The 19,791-nt window shown below is 31.2% G+C and overlaps 1 protein-coding gene across 2 annotated transcripts in view; it reads right to left on the reverse strand.

The window, feature by feature from the left end:
• Positions 1-19,791, reverse strand: part of LOC145293194 (TBC1 domain family member 9-like) — a 152,804-nt gene that overhangs the window by 10,690 nt on the left and 122,323 nt on the right. For both annotated transcript variants that reach the window (XM_080139689.1, XM_080139690.1), the window contains exons 24-28: positions 19,360-19,470; positions 16,697-16,795; positions 11,759-11,950; positions 10,419-10,596; positions 241-318 (exon numbers count right to left, since the gene is read on the reverse strand). In XM_080139689.1, the coding sequence (XP_079995815.1) occupies positions 241-318; positions 10,419-10,596; positions 11,759-11,950; positions 16,697-16,795; positions 19,360-19,470 (658 nt within the window). The remainder of the gene's footprint in view (positions 1-240; positions 319-10,418; positions 10,597-11,758; positions 11,951-16,696; positions 16,796-19,359; positions 19,471-19,791) is intronic.

Below are 19,791 nucleotides of genomic sequence, written 5' to 3' on the forward strand. Positions count from 1 at the left end.
ATATACTTATGTATAATAGTAAAAATTTTTATTTTTAAAAAAACAAAAAAAAAAAAATGACATTTATGGCAAAGCAAACAAGTTACAAGTAAATGAAGAATATAATTTTAATGCCTGAAGCACAGCATGCCATTTTTTTAACAAAAGAAGAGAGCGAGAGAAAAGAAAGCATCATGCAACAGGGTAGAACTTGAGGCGAATCTTCAAGTCTTAATTTGGACATCTATGAAATTGTTTTACCATCTTTACTGGAATCTTTTTCTTCTTCATCCTCTTCTTCAAAGAAATCAGTTGCTTCTACTGCACTTTCAGTAGAATCTAAATAAATAGATTAAAAAGAAAGACAAAAAATAATAGTGCTCAACATGAAAATAATTTGTTTTTTGTTTGCATTTATGCTATCTGAAAAAGTAAAAGAAAAAACATTTTTGCCTTTTATGCTCTTCGTCCTTTTTCAGGTGGTTTTAGTTATAGTTGGTAACTTTTTGGTAATTTCGAACTAGACACTATTTGATTCACTGGAGTATAATGCTATCATTCAGTGTTCCATGCCCTTTAGAGATCTCAGATCAGTTTTTTTTCTCTAGTTCCTTTATCAGGAATTGAACCCACAATTTCTATGTACATTTCTTAGAAATTTATTTATAGCATAACTAAAAGAATAGTGAAATATCCTAGATTAACAGTTGCATTTATCTCTACACTCCAATTCAAGTTTTCACTGTTAAGTAATATGCAACCAAACATCTAGCAACGGAGTTGGTAAGCACACACAAAATGATTACTTATCTTACCATCACCGACAAATCACTTTTTTCGATTTTCATATGTTGAACGCATATTGTTGCATTGCGTCAATGTTCCCAATTGTGGTACATTAATCATTTTTTTTGTTGGGGGGGGGGCTATAAAAAACTAAAAGTACCTTTTATATCCTACTCTCATGCTCCGTGACCATGTCCTGGAGTGGTTTGTGTCCCACCGTTCATCACATCTGGGACAAAAGTTCTCTCAATGCATAACAAATACAAATCTCATTTCTTTCTGGACAAACAGGTTTTATTCAATCACCATGGTTTTCTACAGTCAAAGTTGTATCATTGTTTCTTATCCTCAAGAGGGGGGGGTCTATTTTGCTACAGCTTTAGCCGCCATTTATTTCTATTTCCTTGCTTCCAGGAGATGACTGCCAATCTATTCTTTTGAGGAATCAGACTTTTTTTGATCTGGTCACTGACTCCCCGAAACAGACTTCCCCAAAGTCGCCCTATGAATCATTCTGTGACGTGGCAATACACATCATGCCATATCAACAACCACTCTGCCTGTTTGACCCATCTCTCTAATTTTGTTATGACACATTATTATAAACAAACAACATGCCTGTGCTAATAATTTCTAATCTAAACCAATGAGCTCCAATTTCTAATTGTATATATTGCACTAGCCACAACTACCAGTCTCTCTACAGTTGGCCTATTATATGAAACATGGGCATGCATACAAAGTCAAAATATTACAAGTTCCATGACTTCTGGAAATATTTTTTCCTGCTCAGAACTGCAAAAAAAAAACAAAAAAAAACGCCTGCAGCAGTTATTTGTTGCCAAGATATTGCATCCTTCAAAACCCCCATCCTTTTCCAAAATGTGTACATGCATTTCTGATGATCATCTTAACACTGTACACCATAATTTCATCATCATTATAATAAGATGAGATATTCATATTTTCTTGATTTTCATCTTCAACTCTACTGTCGTGATCATAAAATAGTTTGAGATTTCAGAGGTTTGTATTAAAAACATTCACACATATTCAGTTTAACGTCCGTTTACATGCTAGCATGATGTGTTGGATGATTTTAAGAAACTGACTACCAAACTAACCTATCCTTGACCTAATTTTTATTTACCCCTCAGATCCATTTTTATCACTTCCTCCCATGACCTTCCTCTCCATTACTTCCACTATTCTATGTGTATTAACCCAAGAATTCTTAGCCATTCTTTCAACATCAAAGATTCTTGTTCTGCGTACAACTCCTACTGTCCATTCTCATTCTGCATTTCATGTCTTTGGTCTGTCATATCAGCTAACTTGCTAGAGTTTCTTTGTCCTCTGATGTTATTGCTTCTGTCCATAAATAACGAGTCCAGAGACTATCTGTTTAGTTCATTAGACCATGTCTCTCGAATGAACTTCTAGAGCTTATAAAAATAATGTCTACCTACTTAGGGTACAAAACTAGAATGAAAACGGTATATCCTTGAACAAAGAGTTTGGTTCCAAATTCCAGAAAAATTACAAATTATGTCATATGAAGAACGCCCAAGAGTATAACAACTGAAACATTGTGGATATATGAGGGTCATTCCAAAAGTAAAGTCTCCTATATGTTTTTTAATTTGAAAAGCTATGAAGACGGGAGTGATTTAAAAAGAATGATATTTTGTGCCCTAGAATTTATTTTTCTACAGTCACTACCATTCTCAATGCACCTTTGCCAGCAATGAACAATGGTTGTGCATGGGTGTCCAGAGTGTATTTTGTCATATTAGGGTGGTTTCAAAAGTAAAAAAAAAAAATTATGTGATTTCTTTTAAAGCCAACCACAAGCAACATACACAAGACAACAGCAATGAGGAACATATCAACGGAGAAGCAAAATAAAAGAAAAAAATAACCAAAAGTTTTTTTTCTTCTTTTATCTATATATCTATAAAAGTGAACGTGTCTGTATATCTGTGTACATTTCCCTACGCAATAACTGTCAATTTTTAGTCTACAGACTCGAAATTTGATATACAGGGTACTGAGATTTGGGAAAATCGATGTGATCGGTTTTTGGCCAGAAATTTGGCAATTAAGGGGTCAAAGTTCAATGATTTGACCTTTGAGAACCCTACCAAACTCTGAAAATTTTGGGTTTACGCACTTGAAATTTTAGATATAGGTTCCTTGGACATGGATCTAACTTAATAACTTGATTTGAGTGCAAAACAATAAATTTTATGGGGTTATAATAGGGGTCAAATTTTAAAAAAAATTGACCACTGCGGTCTCTTCCAAATTACTCAGACAATTTCTGCTCTAAATATTTTAAATTTTACATAAAGGGTATTCAGAGATAGGGAAAGTTTTTTCATCAGTTTGGGTAGAAAATTTTTAGTTACCAATATATAAATGTATGTATGTATGTATGTTTGCATGTCTGCCTTAAACTTTCAATAGAGGTGACGGATTTTACCAAGATCAGTATCGTTTTAAAGTTCAACCTTTCATACGGCAAATATCGAAAAATTGGCTAAAAACATTAATATCTTCCCCTTCAACTAGGCACTTTTCTACAGGGGGAGGGTCACTTTTTTCGCCGATATTTTTGAAAGTTATCCTCTCCTTTAGATTGTCTATCCTTACATGTCGCTTTCGGTTTGGCAGTCGTCGGGACAGCATAAACGTTAGGTTTTACCCTGTTCTTCCCCTCCTTTGCGGTATGGGTTCGAGCTTGCCTTCCTACTATCACTTTTTTTTTTTTTTTGCTCAACATACACATTCAACCACCCAGGCAACGCCGGGCTGAAATGCTAATATGAAATAAAGTAAAGTATTTTTTCTGTATGTGACAAAAATGCAACTTGCCAGTATATATATATTATATTAGTTTTGCGGTGGGAAGATATCCACCTTTTTAATTTTTGAGGAGAGAAAATTCGCCATGAGTGGCAATTGGCAAAATTAAAGTTCTTATCAAAATTTGAAAGGTGTTGAACCTTTTCAGTTTTTGTACCTTAATTTTTCTTGCCTGATGACATCTAATATGATTGAAATGGTTTGTACATCGTAGCAAGATATGACTGTATTTACATAAAAAATATTTTCAAAAAATATAAAAATATATATAGTTTTTAAAATATAATTATCTACTGACACATGTTTCGTCGTCTACGATTCATTAGAGTGGCTGAATCTAGTGATTATATATATATATATATATATATATATATATATATATATATATTAGTAGATATTGAACTCTGAAATAAGCAAAAATGAGTAACACCTTACTTAGGGAATGAAATATCTTTAAGAATGATATTTTTTGTTAATAAAATCATCTATATATTAATACAATAGCGTGTGTGTTATTTTCTGTGTCACGCTTACATCCGGGTTGTTTAATTGTTATGTACTTCCATTTCTTGTCATGAATAATTTTACCAAGAATTCTTCATAAGTTTTGGCTTTAATTATGGCTGAAGGAACTCAAGTTATATATATATATATATATATATATATATATATATATTTTTTTTTTTTTTTTCATAAGTTTTTATTTTGGTTTTGATTCAAGCTAATGCACCCAAATCATATGGATTTTTTATTTTTATTTTTGAAATCGCAACTTTATAATATATGAAAATCGATAGAACATGAACTCTATATAATAATATATACAGAATCTACAAGAATTAAAATATCATTTAAGCATACTTTATGACTGGGCTTTGCCGGGCATTCATACTAGCTTAGATAAATACTTTTGCAGTTTTAACAAAAAAGCTACAATAATATCAGAGCATTTCCATCTAAAAAAATGCCAACATCAATATATTACATATGAATTAGTCCCCTGTAGAATTTTCATATGTCCCACTAGTTAATATTATTTTATTCTGACCAAATGATATTCAGGGAAAATTAGATTTGAGGAGAAAAAAAAGCAGTTTAAAAAAAAAAAAAATTAGTTGGCTCGATATCTATTTAATCAAGAATAAAGAAATTTACTTTGAAAACAATTTTGTTCTTTGAGAAATGGTCTAAAGAAGTGTGTATATATATATATATATATATATATATATATATATATATTAAATGAAAGATGAGGAATAAAAGTTATAGATAACTTTATTATATCATCAGAACAATAAGGAAAAGTAAAAGGGGAAAATTAAGAAAAAGAAATCATGGCTTTTCAAAGCTAAATGCTTCTCATCAGAAGAGAAGGGCCAGAATTATAAAAAATGCAAATATAGATATAAAACTGGCTTAATAACATTTAAATATGAAAAGAGTATGAAAGAATAACATGGTAAAAAATAACTAATATTAAAAGTACAACACAGAGCAAATCAGAAAGATAGTATATATGTGATAGTAAAAAGAAAAAATATAGGTCACTATGAAATAATGGGGATCATTAAAGAAGTGCAAGTAACAAAAGATAGAGAAGATAGATAAGAAAGTGGAGAATAAAGGGGGAAAAAAGTAAATAATGGATACAAATTACATATATAAAGAAAACAATCTGAAAGTAAAGAAAATAGGATACAAAAACTTAAAAATTTTTTTAAATGTTCAAGAAAAACTCAAAAAATAAAATAAAAATAAAACATTTATACAAGTTCAGATGCAATCTTTACAGTAGGGTTCCAGAAAGTGGAGAATATGGCAACTGTTTATAAATCCAACAAAGTAAAAATGTGTGGAGAATTAAGTCTTGGTACAATCCTAAAATAAAGATTCCAAACTATGAGTTACTTCTCTTGTTTAAGTTATATTTCAAAAATAATAATGGCTGATCAATGAATCGTGAAAGTATGTTTTATATAAGAATGCAGTAATATGATACTCATTGCAGCATGACAATTAATTCGATAATATTGCTTTTTTTTTTTTTTTTTTTTTTTTAAAATGGAAATTTCAATTTTTCTTATTTCGAACATGCACCAAAACTTTTCAAATATTTTTCTTACCAATCCTATGAACAAATCCTAACTCTTTGATATGATAGTAATAGTTAAATTTATTTTTGAATTTGTCCAATCACTCATTCCACCTAGGCTCTCCTTGTACTACTGTCTTCTCTACCCGTCTCTTTCTTCTCCTTACCAACTTGACCAGTGGCATTCCTAAATTCTGTGAAGCTTATAAATTAGTGATAAAATTTCATCTCCAGATTATAGAAAGCCTATTGTCTGAAATGCGTTTTTTGTTTTTTTTTCACCCCAAATGTGTATTGCTACTTGAACATAAGGGCTACTATTTGAGATCATATCTACAGAGGACTATTTGAGGAGTTAAGCAACAAGATATCTTAGTACAGGCTGAGACGTAAGCAACAGGGAAGGAATTCCTAAGTCTAGCAGTTCGAAGGAAGAAATGAGTAGAAGACTTTCCAGCATCTAGGAAAGATAACAGTGAAAGGGTGGGATTCTGCTGTTTGTTATGGGAGCATAAACGGCTACGAGTTCATCAGAGCTCATTCTATTAAATCAATTAAGCACTCGTCCACCGTCTTGTAAACGCTAAATTTATTTCTGGATTTTAAAAAAGACCCATTCTACTGCGGATATTTTAACAGTAATTTCTAAACGCATTTTCAAAATTTCTTTATAAACTCAATGTTTGAGATGTAAAGAAGAACTTTAATGGAATATGCAAATATTTATATATCTCATATAAAGATCAAGTGGTATCCCCTAGAAAGGGGCCCTTTGATTTCTGTGAACTTCGACTGAAGTAAAATGAAACGGCATACACTGAATAAGCCAGGGGAAGCTAGTAGCTCTTGATATATCCAAAGCCTTTGACATAAAGCCTCTTCCATATAGCAGCAATTTAAAAAAGATAAATTTGAACTGAATGAAAATGAACAAATAAAAATGCATAGAAGAAAGTTGGGTCCATTAAAAATGGCAGTATCATTCATTTCTGAAGCAGACCTGCTGGTCAATTTAATAGACAACACCGCAATACCACTCGTGATGCAACAAATATAGGGTGTTTTTTGAGAGGCAACAAACTTTAAATTGACGGCTGTTTTCTTTAACTGCAAATTTGGCAATTGACTGACACGCAAGCAATGTTTGTAAGTGGTACAATTAATTTACTGAGAAACATTTGCTGAACAAATAATTTACCTGTCAAATGGCCATCTCATTTGTGCGATTTAACCCCAATAGATTATTTTCTTTGAGGATATGTAGTCCCATGTCTATGCTGATAAACCAGATATAATAAACCACTTGGAAGACAACATTTGACACGTTATTGCCAAAATATAGCTTAATTTAATGCATAGTTTGTGAAAATGTGACCTTTAGACTATGCTATATATACACAGGGGTTGTATACTCAAGATTGTATTTAAATTTCAAATGCCAGAAATTTATCTTTGGAATAAACCTCATATTTGTATAATAAAAATATTTTTCTGAATTATTTTAAAGTTTGCTGCCTATAAAGAAAAAAACCCTGTATTTACAAATGAGAAAACGCCCACATGCTTGCACTTAAAAGAAGACAAAAATTGAGCAAAACAAAAATGTTTGAACATTTGTAACAATATCATTAAACATTTGTGAGTAAAAACAAAGAATTATTCAAACAAAAACTTGTTCAGATATTAAAGAAATTTTTTTTTAACAAACAAATTTTCTTATATATTACAGCAATTCAATCGCAAACAAATGTTAGGAAGATCAGAATAATTGTGGTAATGGTGTGGAAAGGCACAGCAATAAGCACCTGTGGTTGGCATGTGCCCACTGTAGAAAAGCACTGGCACGCAAACCTGAAACCCTTCTGATACAAAAATAATACAAGTATATAAATTTAAGTGCTGTTGGCAGTCCAAGGTGGCAGCATAAAAAGACAGATTTTTTTGTTAGACAAGTCTTTCGTTTTTGGACACTGCTTCATTCATGTATGAGTTTATTGTCAGTTGGGAGAAAAATAAGAAAAAGACTGCTGCTGCTGCCACTTAGGTGAATGAGTGCACATTTTGTCATGGGAGAAAGAAAGACAAAATAATCTGTGTTTTGTTCTCAAATCAAAAGAATTTACATGACTGAAATCGGAATTCCCTAAAAATATGACCCACAAAAAAAAAAAAAAAAAAAAAGATACAATCTTTCACTAATATTAAAATTGAAAATAATGATGCAGAATATACATATAGGTATTATGAAATTCAGTTTAATACATTTTAGCTTTTATTACTAAAATGAGTAGGTTATTTTAACTAAATCTCTCTTATATAACAATAATAAGTGTGGCTTAAGTTAGAGGACTATGCCCATGGTTCCTGATAGAAGTACATATTTATCTCCCTCCTATGGCAGAAAGATCAGACACAAAAAACAGAAAAATGTGTTGAAGAGCCAACACACTAGAATAAAAGCATTCTGGCTTGCAAAAAATAGTGGGGCAGTCCTGTCGGCATTCCCCAGTAGAAGCACCTCGGGTGATTAGCAATTAACTAAAAACTAACTCAAACTTACCTTAAAAAAAGAAGGCAAAGCCTAGGAGGGTGAACCTCAAGATCAAAGTCATACTTTAGTCTTGAGAGTAAAAACTATCTCAACACTGGTCTAGACTGTTTGCTTTGGTGTTGAGGATCCCATATTTTGTGATTTTATTTTTACAGATTAACATGTCTTGATCAGTGGTAGTTGATACAATGATTGTAAGACGAAAGTAAATAAAGAAATTAATATTAATACATATACTGAATATAACAAAAGTCATTATATATATTCTTGGTTTTGGTGTCAAAACTGGCTAATTTATCAAGAATCAAAATGAATAAAAGAGGATTAAGTGGGAAAAACTTATGGGTTGCAAAGCACTTTTATCTAAGAAGGAATTGTGATTTCCTGATCTCCCATATAGAAAAGGGTGAATTGAATATTTATTTTGAGAATAAAAGTTAAAAATTATAAAATTTTTCTCAAATATACATGTATCTTCCTTATTTAACATTATTTTTCTCTTGTTCAAGTGTCAGACATTGTCTGATATGCAAACTCACTCTACAATTCTCATGATCAAATGACTCCAAATTCCACTGTGCGTTCTTGTCTAATCACTTAATTCTAACATCTCCTTGGTCATAAAACCTTCATGTGATTTAAGACGTCCATGGTTCTGCAATAATTTATCCGCAATTATGAACGTACCACATGACCCTGCCAGTGTAATCGGTTCATCCTTAATATGCTGGGCAAATGTAGTACTTTCTTGGGTTTGGTCAGATTTCACATTGCACATCTATCTAATCACATCATCTTATTTAATATATAAAATTACATCAGCTGAATTTTTAATGTTGTACCTAAAAAGTATACATGACATTATTTCATTTAAAACAAAATACAATTTCAATGTGATCATATGATCAACGTCACCTGTGCTACACATATCTCCCTACATGTCCAGATTTATTCCTCCCTTGAGATTATCAGATCTAAACTTTTCTTTAAGATTCACATTACACATCCATTGTATTATTCTCATTATTTCTTTCCATGCAATGCATGTCCTCAAACCATTAGTCAGGTGTCACTTCCATACATCATACTTTGTACACATGCCTGATAAACTTTTCCTTTGGTCAATAATAGTAATGCTCTGCTCATTAGTAATGGCAGAAGTTCCCTGGATTTACTTCATCCGCTCTGGACTCTGGCAGCAATCAATGTGCTCAATGATATCACCATATATATATATATATATATATATATATAAAAACGTAACATGCAGCTACAGTTGAGATTGAACTCACTACACGAGTTTGTAGTGTAATTCAAATATTGTCCGTAGCTGAATACTTGATGTTTCTCCAGGGCTATCAAGGGTATCTTATCGTGACGCCATCACTAGATGAGGTACTTACCATGGCTTAAGAGAGGCCCATCTACCCTCAAGAAAAGAATAGACCACGCCAGTTTCCCAACCTGGTATTTTACCTCATGGCACATAAAGCCTTCCCAAATAGTCAGCCATCTGGTATTGGTCAGGCTCAATGTTGCTTAACTTTGGTGATCTGGCAAGAACCAGTGTTACACTTTCAAGAGTAAATTAATATATTAGACGTGTCAACCTGTTAAAAATGGGAAAGTTATAGCCCATCGATTCAGTGTTCTATGCCAAATTGATGGTTGAATATGGTTAAATTTGTGTTCATTTTTCCATTAAACATTAATCCTTATTAATCATTAACTGTGTATCAAACGGATATCATAACACTTAGTTTGCTGCACCTTATCATAACAAAGGTCCATAGAAGATTTCATCCAGATTGACCCAGCAGTTTCCGAGAAAAAGTGGAACGAATAGACAGACAGGCTAATATAATATAGATATATTAGTCTAATAAAAAAGGGTAAAGTAAAAAGAAAGATGTTTGGAAATTTGTATTCACAATATCAAAACATGTTTTTTTTCTTTCATAAAATGAAAAAAAAATAAACATTTAAAGTGTATAAAAAGTGCTTTAAAAAAGATTTTTAAATCTTCAAATTAAAAGAATCATTAAATATTGAAAAAGACAAAGTATTATTAAATTTTCAGTATTTAATGCAATTATCAAAAGAATTTCTTCTTTTAATTCACAGAAAAAAAAAAAAAATTACCTGAATATGTAGATTTTGGTGTTTCTAATTCCAGTGCCTCAGAACCAAGAAGTGCTGGCGGTTGGTGCAGTTGGTATAACAGTTTTAATCTGGCTGCCAATTCTCCTTTGCACACGACTCCCAATATCCAGACAAATTCTTTAAAATTGATCATATAATCCTTGTTTTCATCCAGGTACTGAAACAAAGGAAGAGCACATTCCATTAAAGTACTTGTAAAATAGGCACAGAGATACAACAGTGTGTCAATGAGACAGCATTCTGGTTCGATTCTGGTTCTAGTGGGATTATTCACCATACCAAAGAAGAGTAGAAAGTGGATATTGGGTTAACTTTTGACAATTGTGTAACTGATTTCTCTTATTTTGTCTTTTTGTTCTTACATATCATGAGCAATGTTTCTAACAAAGAGAGAAGAATTGCTGTTTTCTGGGTCAGAATCTACTCCATCTAACACTTATCGTCGGTCAAGTTTTGACCTTGAAGTAGTACTGTTTTTTTTTTAAAGCTCCTTACATCAAGTGGCATCATGTCTTGTCTGGAGCGATTTGCATAAAGAAAAGAAAGAAAACAGTTCAATTTCCCCTTGATACTAAGTATTTTCCAGGACAAAAATCTCATTATCTCTTCTTCTATCTCACACAACCTCTGTTTCATACAAATTCTACCTAAAACAACATCACTGCATTATTAATACTTACTTCTCTATTTATGATAATTAACTTCTTTTCTTTTTTAATGGTATATCAACAACTTTTGGGATATTTAATGCTGAATCCAGTAATTTTGGAGAAAGTTTCTATGCTTCAAGTTCTTATATATATATATATATATATATATATATATATATATATATATATATTTTCATGATGTTTGGTTTGTTTGATTTTATCAACCCTTTTTGAATTATTTAATGCCAAATCCAATAACTTTAGAAAAAGTTTTTATCTTTCAAGTTCTTCAAATATTTATCCAGGGTTTCGTCATTTTGTAGAAGAATATTATTTTTGTTTTCGATTTTGCAAAGAAACATAACAATGTTTTGTGTATTTTAGGTCCAGAAACCAATATCTTCAGACACCATGATCTGGTAGCACTAGGTTTTATTTATGGAAAATATTTTGAACACCACACACTTAGCTTCACCAAATGAACTGTTGTACACTCCTTAAATAAATTGTGTAGTATTATTCTTTTCTATAAAACTCTTCATTTTCAGTTTTATATTGTGGTTTAAGCACAAAAATGTTTTTATGATATACTTCAAATAACTAAAGTCCCACAGACAATTTAAGAAATTTCAAAAATGTATCATAACAATAATTGTACTAAGTACTAACCCTGAAGGCTCTTAAAGCCATTGTTTCTGCATGGATGCCAGTTGCCCAAGGACACAATGACAAAAACATAGTCTTGAATTGGTCAAAGTCAACTTTGTATTGCTCATAATAAGGCCGGGAAGGATCAAACTTATCGATGGTATCAACTGGCTGTTGACTTGTGCGCCAATAGCATGATGTTAGATATTCTTCCTGAAAAAGAGAAAAGTAAAACTTTTTCTTACAAAAACATCCTCTTTAAAAAGTATCTACTCCATAATGAAGAACAAATAAATAAGGACAATAATGAAAAGGTCTGATTTTCATAATGAAATGCTTACAGATAAAGAATGTTGTCTATTTTTGACATTCACATTGTCATCATATTTATATTAGCAAAAGTATTTTATTTCAATATTGGAATCAATCTTCTATATATATAAAGAGCAAAATGTGTGTGTGTGTGTGTGTTTGCGTGCGTGCGTGTCCCACAAAAAAATTTCAACAGAGGTGACAAAACCCAATGAAACCAGTATCGTTTTAAACCTCGACCCTTTAGATGACAAATATCAAAATTCCCACACCCTCAACTGGCCAGTTTTCTACAAGAAGGAGGTAATTTTTTTTTTTTGCGTCACCATTTTTGCAAGTCATCGTATCGATTGGATTGCCTTTGCTTAATTTCAACGTTCTGAATTTCCGGTTGGATGATGGAGACATCAGCAAACATGTCACTTTTTTTTCCTCCTTCGTGTTACGGGTTCAAGCCTGGCTGCCTACTACCACTTTTTTCTCTCTCGCCACCCAAACTGCCTACAGTTGTTTTGTTTCCCCCCACACTACTACCAATTTATTTTGTTTAGTCTAACTGATGAGCCATGAAATGACAAAACATCTATCTGTAGATAACCATATTATATATTAATAAAAATACAGACAAATCTGTATAATGTATGTTACCTGTAACGGAATGAAAATGTCATATCCCAAAAATAATGTAAATTGATCAGGTAGTTTTGCTTCTTTTTTTTTTTTTTAAATAAGAAAATCAAATTTTATGACAAGTGAGACAGAAAAGCCGGGAGCTGCTATATTTTTTAGGTGTTAAAATTCAAGGGAAGACAACTCAGTTTGACTACTGAGATTTACAGACTGTGTTGGATCAATGGCTGCCAAAAATTATTAATCTATATATATATATATATATAAGCGAAAATGTGTGTATGTATTTTTGTATGTGTGTTTGTCTGCTAAAAACTTTCGACAGACAACAAAAATTCACAAACTCGGTATCATATTGAAGTAGCAATACACATGAAAAAATTGAAATAGCTTGAAATATTTCAATATTGGTATGTATAGAAAGAGCTTGATGAGCTAAGAAAAAATCTTTTTAAATTTTTAAAATCTGATTAAAATTAAGGAAGTTATGGCTATTTTTGTGCCTCACATGTTTGGATATTTTTCCCTCTTTAAGGCCATATGCGTTTTGTCACATTTTTTATACTACTTTTTCAGTAAAAATGTCATATCTTTATTAAAACACAAGACTAAGAAATGAAATTTACCATATAAGTGTATTTTTGTACAAGGAATCAGAATATGCAACTGAAAATCTCCCAAAGTTTATGGTTTCCAAATAATCTGCAGTAAATGTGCATAAATATGCAACAATTCCTTAAAAATGCCATGTATCCATAAACAGAAAAGAAGTTGGAGAACTCAAAGTTGAATTATAATGAGCTTTATGTACAAAAAACTTAAATCTAAACATAAGATCATTTAAAAATGAATATATTGCAATATTTCTTTGGTATTATTGTAGATTAACACCTTCTGTTTAATCCCACTCAACTCCTTCTGACCACCCCTCCAAAATGTGATTCTACCTTTTTAGGAAATTATGTATAAAATGCCATGAAAAACTTTAATGAAAGATAAACAAATTATTTTAGAATTTAATGTAAAATAATTTCCTATTACAGGTCATTCTAGCATTTTAGGGCAGTTAACTGTTTTTTTTTTCTATGGGAAAATATGCATGCTTTTTTTTTTTTTAAGATGATTATGTGTAGTTTTAAGAGGGTTTCTATGCAATGAGAATATGGGGAGGGTTGCCATTCGGATTTTGAATTAATTGTAGGGGCTAAGGAAAATTATGTGTGAACATACTGAAAACTTGACAGAGACTAAGCTAACAAAAACAATATTAGAGGGGGGAGCGGTTAGTTTCACAAAAATTTAATGTAAAATAATTCACCATTTCCTGGCCATTCTAACATTTTAGGACAGTTAACCAATTTATTTTTATGTGTATTTTTCTTTAAGGAAGGATCTATTTTTTGTTTGTTTGTTTTAGATGCTTGTATGTGGCTTACAGAGGTATTTTGTTGGGGGGGGCTTGCCACTCGAACTTAGTGTTATTGTTAGGGTTAAAGAGTGTTTTAGGAATACGAACCGTTACTTCATTTTTGTTTTGTTGTCCTAACTGCAATAGGCCGTTTCCATTTCAAATAAATATTTTACAGAAAGTTATATATATATGTGTATGTGTATTCAACAGGTAAATAAGTCAGCAAATGTTATATTTAGTTTTAATTTAATAAGAAACTGCGTTGCGAAATTTCAAAGAAAATTCCATAAATTTGTTGATTTCTATTTTCGAGATTGAAGGTGTTAATTCCATAGGCCGTTTATACTACGCTGGAGCAGGTTGTAAAAATATCTTTCGCTTAATAAGTAGAAAAAAAAAATAACGAAATAAAAAGCTTCCTAATTGTAGTTTGATGTGTTCTCTAACTGCTTTTAAAATTTCAAGAATATTGATATAGATTTTGAGGGTTTGTATTACTATACACATAGATTCGAAAAAGTTGTCAAAAAAACAAATATATAACAAATAAATGTTATCAAAAGCAAGTTACTTTTCTACCTAACTGGATAATTTTTTAGTGTTTTTATTTAATGTAACATGTTTATTCAGCTTGAAAACAGTGTTTACCGATGTTTTGGAAAATTTTAAATGGCGCCCGACTCTCTTGAAACGGTAAGTTTGGGGAAAAGAGTTAAAAATAAAAAAGTAGACAAAATACTGCTAGAAACTCGCTCAATATATGTTACTGTGACATAGGCTGACATATATTCGGTGAGTTTTAAACAGTATTTTGTATAGTTTTTTTTTATTTTTAACTCGTTTTCTCAAAGTTACCGTGTCAAAGAGAGTCGGGCCGGGCGCCATTTTTAATTTTCCAATACATCGGTAAACACTGTACGTTTTTCGAGCTGAATAAACATGTTACATTAAATAAAAACACTAGAAAATTATCCAGTTAGGTAGAAAAGTAACTTATCTTGCCTTTGATAACATTTATTTGTTATATATTTGTTTTTTGACAACTTTTTCGAATCTATGTATAAACGAGATTTTGATACTTATTTTGATTTTGAAAAAAAACATTTGTGGCTGTTCGCAGTAAAACATTGTTTTAATTCGCTGTTCAAAACTAATTTAAAGAATAAAAGTGCATGCAAGCTATATATGTACAAAAGTTTATTTTGTTTTTTTTAACCATGTTTTTAAATTTGACGAGAAATGTGAGAAATTGCAACAGATTCATAATGCCGAATTGGTTGGGATTGTTGTTATTATACATTCTGAAAACCGAATAGTTCTAAACTAATGTTATTCTGATAACAAAATAGCTCTAATTAAACATAACATTTATATTCATATTTTCATGTTTTTCTTAATTCGTTCTGAAATAAATATTAAAGAACGCGTGTTGTTTACACTGTGCTATCGCTGATTCTACAGGCTGGAGCTGCTGCTACTGCTTCTAGTAATACTAACTTCATTTGACCAAATTCGAGAAATAGAAACAATTTTATTTTCGGGTAGGTCCTTTTAAATTATCAATTACCGCAGTCCTACTCAACATAAAATAATACTTTTAATTGATAAAGATAGTAAAAAGATTGATTTACTTACTACTGGGTGTCCGAAGAATTTTTTTTTCAAAATGTTCGATACTCGTCATATTAAAGTCTTATTTTTAACACGACAAAAAAAGAAATGGTCAAAAATATTTCGGACACTTGACAGTATTAAGATTAACACCTCTTCTGATTGGTTCCCAAATTTCATGACGAAATTCTTCATACAATCACGGTACGGACCTTTAGAAAACAGGGGGGGTCATTACAAAACCTTACCGAAAACGCCATTTTATGATGTTCACATTTTTATCACTTTATTTGCTTAAAACTCTTAAAATATATAATGTACATTCATATTTATTAATTCATTTGAAAGTATATTCATTTCCGAACAAAACAGTAGTAATTTGAAGACTTGAAGTGCTTTGGTTTAAAAAATATGGCTATTTTAGTAGAACTACCTTGAAATCTGATTATCCAAAGCGTTTTTTCAAAAAATATCGAAAAATTGGCCAAAAACGTTCATTTTTTCACCCTGAAATCGACAATTTTCAAGGGTGGGGGTGTCAATAAAAACGGCCTTCTCGACCGGTTCTACGCATGCGTCAGATGACGTCATGACCTAATTTACTTTAAATAGTTGAAAAACTGAGCAAATTTCGTGTACGTCGTGTTAGGTCAGTTGATTAGTGCATTGGTTCATTTTTTAAACGTTTTGGGTTCGAATTGTGGTGAGAGATGTCTTTTTTTTTTCGATTTTTTAAATTTAAATATTGAACCAGTGTTATCTAAGCCATTTTTCACGTAACGTTCGTTTTTCTGTTTTTTTTTTTACTTCGCTTATCCACCCCCGACCACACACCCAAAAACACCCGGGTACCCACCGATTTTTTAAATTTTAATATCAAACCAGGCTTATTTAAGCCATTTTGCACGTGTTCGTTTTTCTGTTTTCATCGTTCGTTTGCCTTACGTTAGTTTTTCTTGTGTTTTCTTTTTTTCGATGTTCAAAGCATTACTTACCCGAAAAAGAACATATAAATCTTCAAGTTCTTTGCCTTGAAAAACTGTTTCTGTTGTTACACTACGCAGAATATTTTTCATCGTGCTATCTTCAATATTCTGCAAATAAAAATAACAGTCATGCATAAAAATATTTCTATGCTTTTAAATTTATTAATAATTATTAGATTTTGTTCCCCACAAACACAAACAAAATCTATATAAATAAATCAGTAGATATGTGTGAAGATATTTAACCATTAAACTCTTAACCAAACTACTGGTCACATAACACTGAAATTAACAGGAAATAGTTAATCATACAAGGATAGTTTATAACAAGTAAAATCGTTTTCATGGATGAATCGCACGTTCAGAAATGCTGGCAAATTGAAACATAAAATGTCAACTTGCAAACATATTTCTATTACTTTTACGCATGTGCAAACTCATTCATAGCTTGAAGCGATGTAATTTTAAATCTTATTTGTCGATAACTCAAATGGTAGTCAACATTGCTAGTGCACTAAATGATTTGATTTTGATTCTAGCTGATGCCACCCAAGTCATTTTTTTTTTTACTTTTCAGACCAGTATTTTATATAAAGAATTGGCTCTAATAATAAATAGGAAATCTGCATAGATTAAAATATATTTAAGCATATTTTACAACCAGGCAAGCCCCCTCCCCCACCTTCCCACTAGTTTTTAATAAAAACAAGTGAAGCATGCATGTTCCCCCGTGAGTGCACAGTGAACAAGGCAAAAAAAAAAAAAAAAAAAAATTACCAAGTTCAGCATTTGCCCCCACCCCCATTTAGCCCCAAAAGTCCCCAAGGTCTTAACATATTTAAATTTGAGTTCAGCACGATGTAAAACTACTAAAATAGACATATACAGAAAATATTGAATAAATATGGTAAAATAGTCCTAAAAATGGAGTGTTTTTATTAGCCCTAAAAGAGCTTCTGGGGCACACCCAAGAGTTATCGCGAAGTATAGACAAACAAAATTATATAGAAATCAGTTAGTTACAACTTTTCAGAAAGTTTTATAAAAATCCAAGGTAACAATATTTTTTAATAAGCACAAAGTGTCAATTTTAACCATTTTAATCCAAAAGCACCCCAAGAATGCAACCAGAGTTTTCTCGGAAAATGCGTTCTGTTACTTTTTTACTCATATCATGTTTGTGCAAAATTTCAAAAAAATTCCAAGGCGTAGTTATTAAAAAAGTGCGAATGGACAAGGGTGAATTTACAGGTCCACCCTCTGTTTGTCGGGGGGGACCAACAACCTAAAACTGTTCTATAGTTGCTGTAAAAACTCTGAGATGATAATTAAAGCACATATTAAATGGGAGCAGTAAAGAAAAATATAAAATTAGTGAGAAAAATTGCCAACAGCAAAAATAGCACAAAGGACAAACATATAATTATTATAATAATTATTAGAAATAGTAATGACCAAAACCTAAATAAAAATGGAGTAGAAAAATTGTAAATGTAGAAGTCAGGCACTCTGTCCACTACAAAAATGTCTAACCATAAGCATTGTTCACCAGGCCACAATATTTGCTAAAGAAAACCTAAATAAGAGATATTACATAGGTATGACATCCTTAGATTTTAAAATCAGATATTACAACCACAGAACACATTAAAAAACAAAAAGATACTAAATAAAAACATTAGCGAACCACTACTGGAAGCTCAAGAAAAGTGAATGGTCAGCAATAGTCAAGTAGAAAATAGTATGGCAATTCAGCACATGTAGGAACTTAGATGACCCATGTAGACTGTCTAAATGAGAAATTAGCTATCCTAAATTTTAAATAGCTCCTAATATAAAATAAATAATAATAAAATAAATAAACTAGTATAAACTAAAATGTAAGCAAACACATCTAGATTAAAACTAGGTCACCTGTTGATAAAGAAAAGAGCTCTTTCCCTTCAAAAACAAAAAATAGAAAGAGGTGAATTAGAGATTAAGTGAACCTCTGTCTGATAAACCATTGGCTGTGATAAATCGGTGTGTGAATAACAAAGAATCTGATTGGCTAACTTAGCACCACAAAAATATATAATAATACGCAGTAACATTGATTTCCTGCAATAGCCTGATTAATCTTAATGAGGCTGAAATGGAGAAAATTGTGTGTAATTTAATTGCCATATATATTTTCAAAATTTACTAACTAGCTCTGCTCATGTATTGAGCGCTGTTAAAGTAAATACTGAAAATATACATAAAATTTTATGTAGATATAGATTATCAACATCAAGGAGTTATAGAACACATGTCATTAGATAACTGCATTTTTTAAATGGTCGCTCCCGTCTGAGGACATCACATTTATGAAAGGGGAAATTAATCTCAACCACTCACACACACACACACATTATTTAAGTAAAATGCTTTCCATATAAATAACTGAAGGCATTCAAATGTATCACAAACAAAATAAACAAATAAAAGAACACGCACATTACAGCAAAATCTCATTGACACACAAATTCTCATTAGACCACTGAAGTTAAGCAACGTTAAGCCTGGTCAGTACCAGATGAGTAAACATTTGGGAATACCAGACGCTGTATGTAAAAGGACAAAGTCATTTATATCTATTTTAAATTAGGAATTATTCTTTTGAGAGTATATACAATATGTAATTTCATTACCTGAACTACTTTTAAGCGATGCGTTAATCGCAATTTCTCAATGTCTTGATTTGATATGTGGCTGTAGCGACGATAACTTTCTTCAATCAAATCAGAAACATCGATGGATGACTGTAAAGACACAAACGTGACAAAATTTTAAATTAAAGACTAAAATGTCAACAAGAAATTTGTTTTTGTTAAAATTTTCATTTTTTTTTTTTAAATAATGTACAAATTATTTGGAATCTTCGGACTACTATTCTCATGTTAAGTGTTATGTTCACAATGTTTCATTCAATAAAACCTCAGGTGTATCAAACTTGGAAAATAATGATATAAAAAGATAAGTTGTAAGACTGTACATTTGAAAACCAAAATAGTCTTAAGGCTGCTAAAATTTATACTAGAATTGTCCATAAGGACCTGTGGCATAGTGGATAGAGTAATTGA

This window comes from Euprymna scolopes, chromosome 14 (genome assembly GCF_053919585.1).
Source record: "Euprymna scolopes isolate OS-2025 chromosome 14, ASM5391958v1, whole genome shotgun sequence".
In the NCBI taxonomy this organism is placed as follows: Eukaryota; Metazoa; Mollusca; class Cephalopoda; order Sepiida; family Sepiolidae; genus Euprymna; species Euprymna scolopes.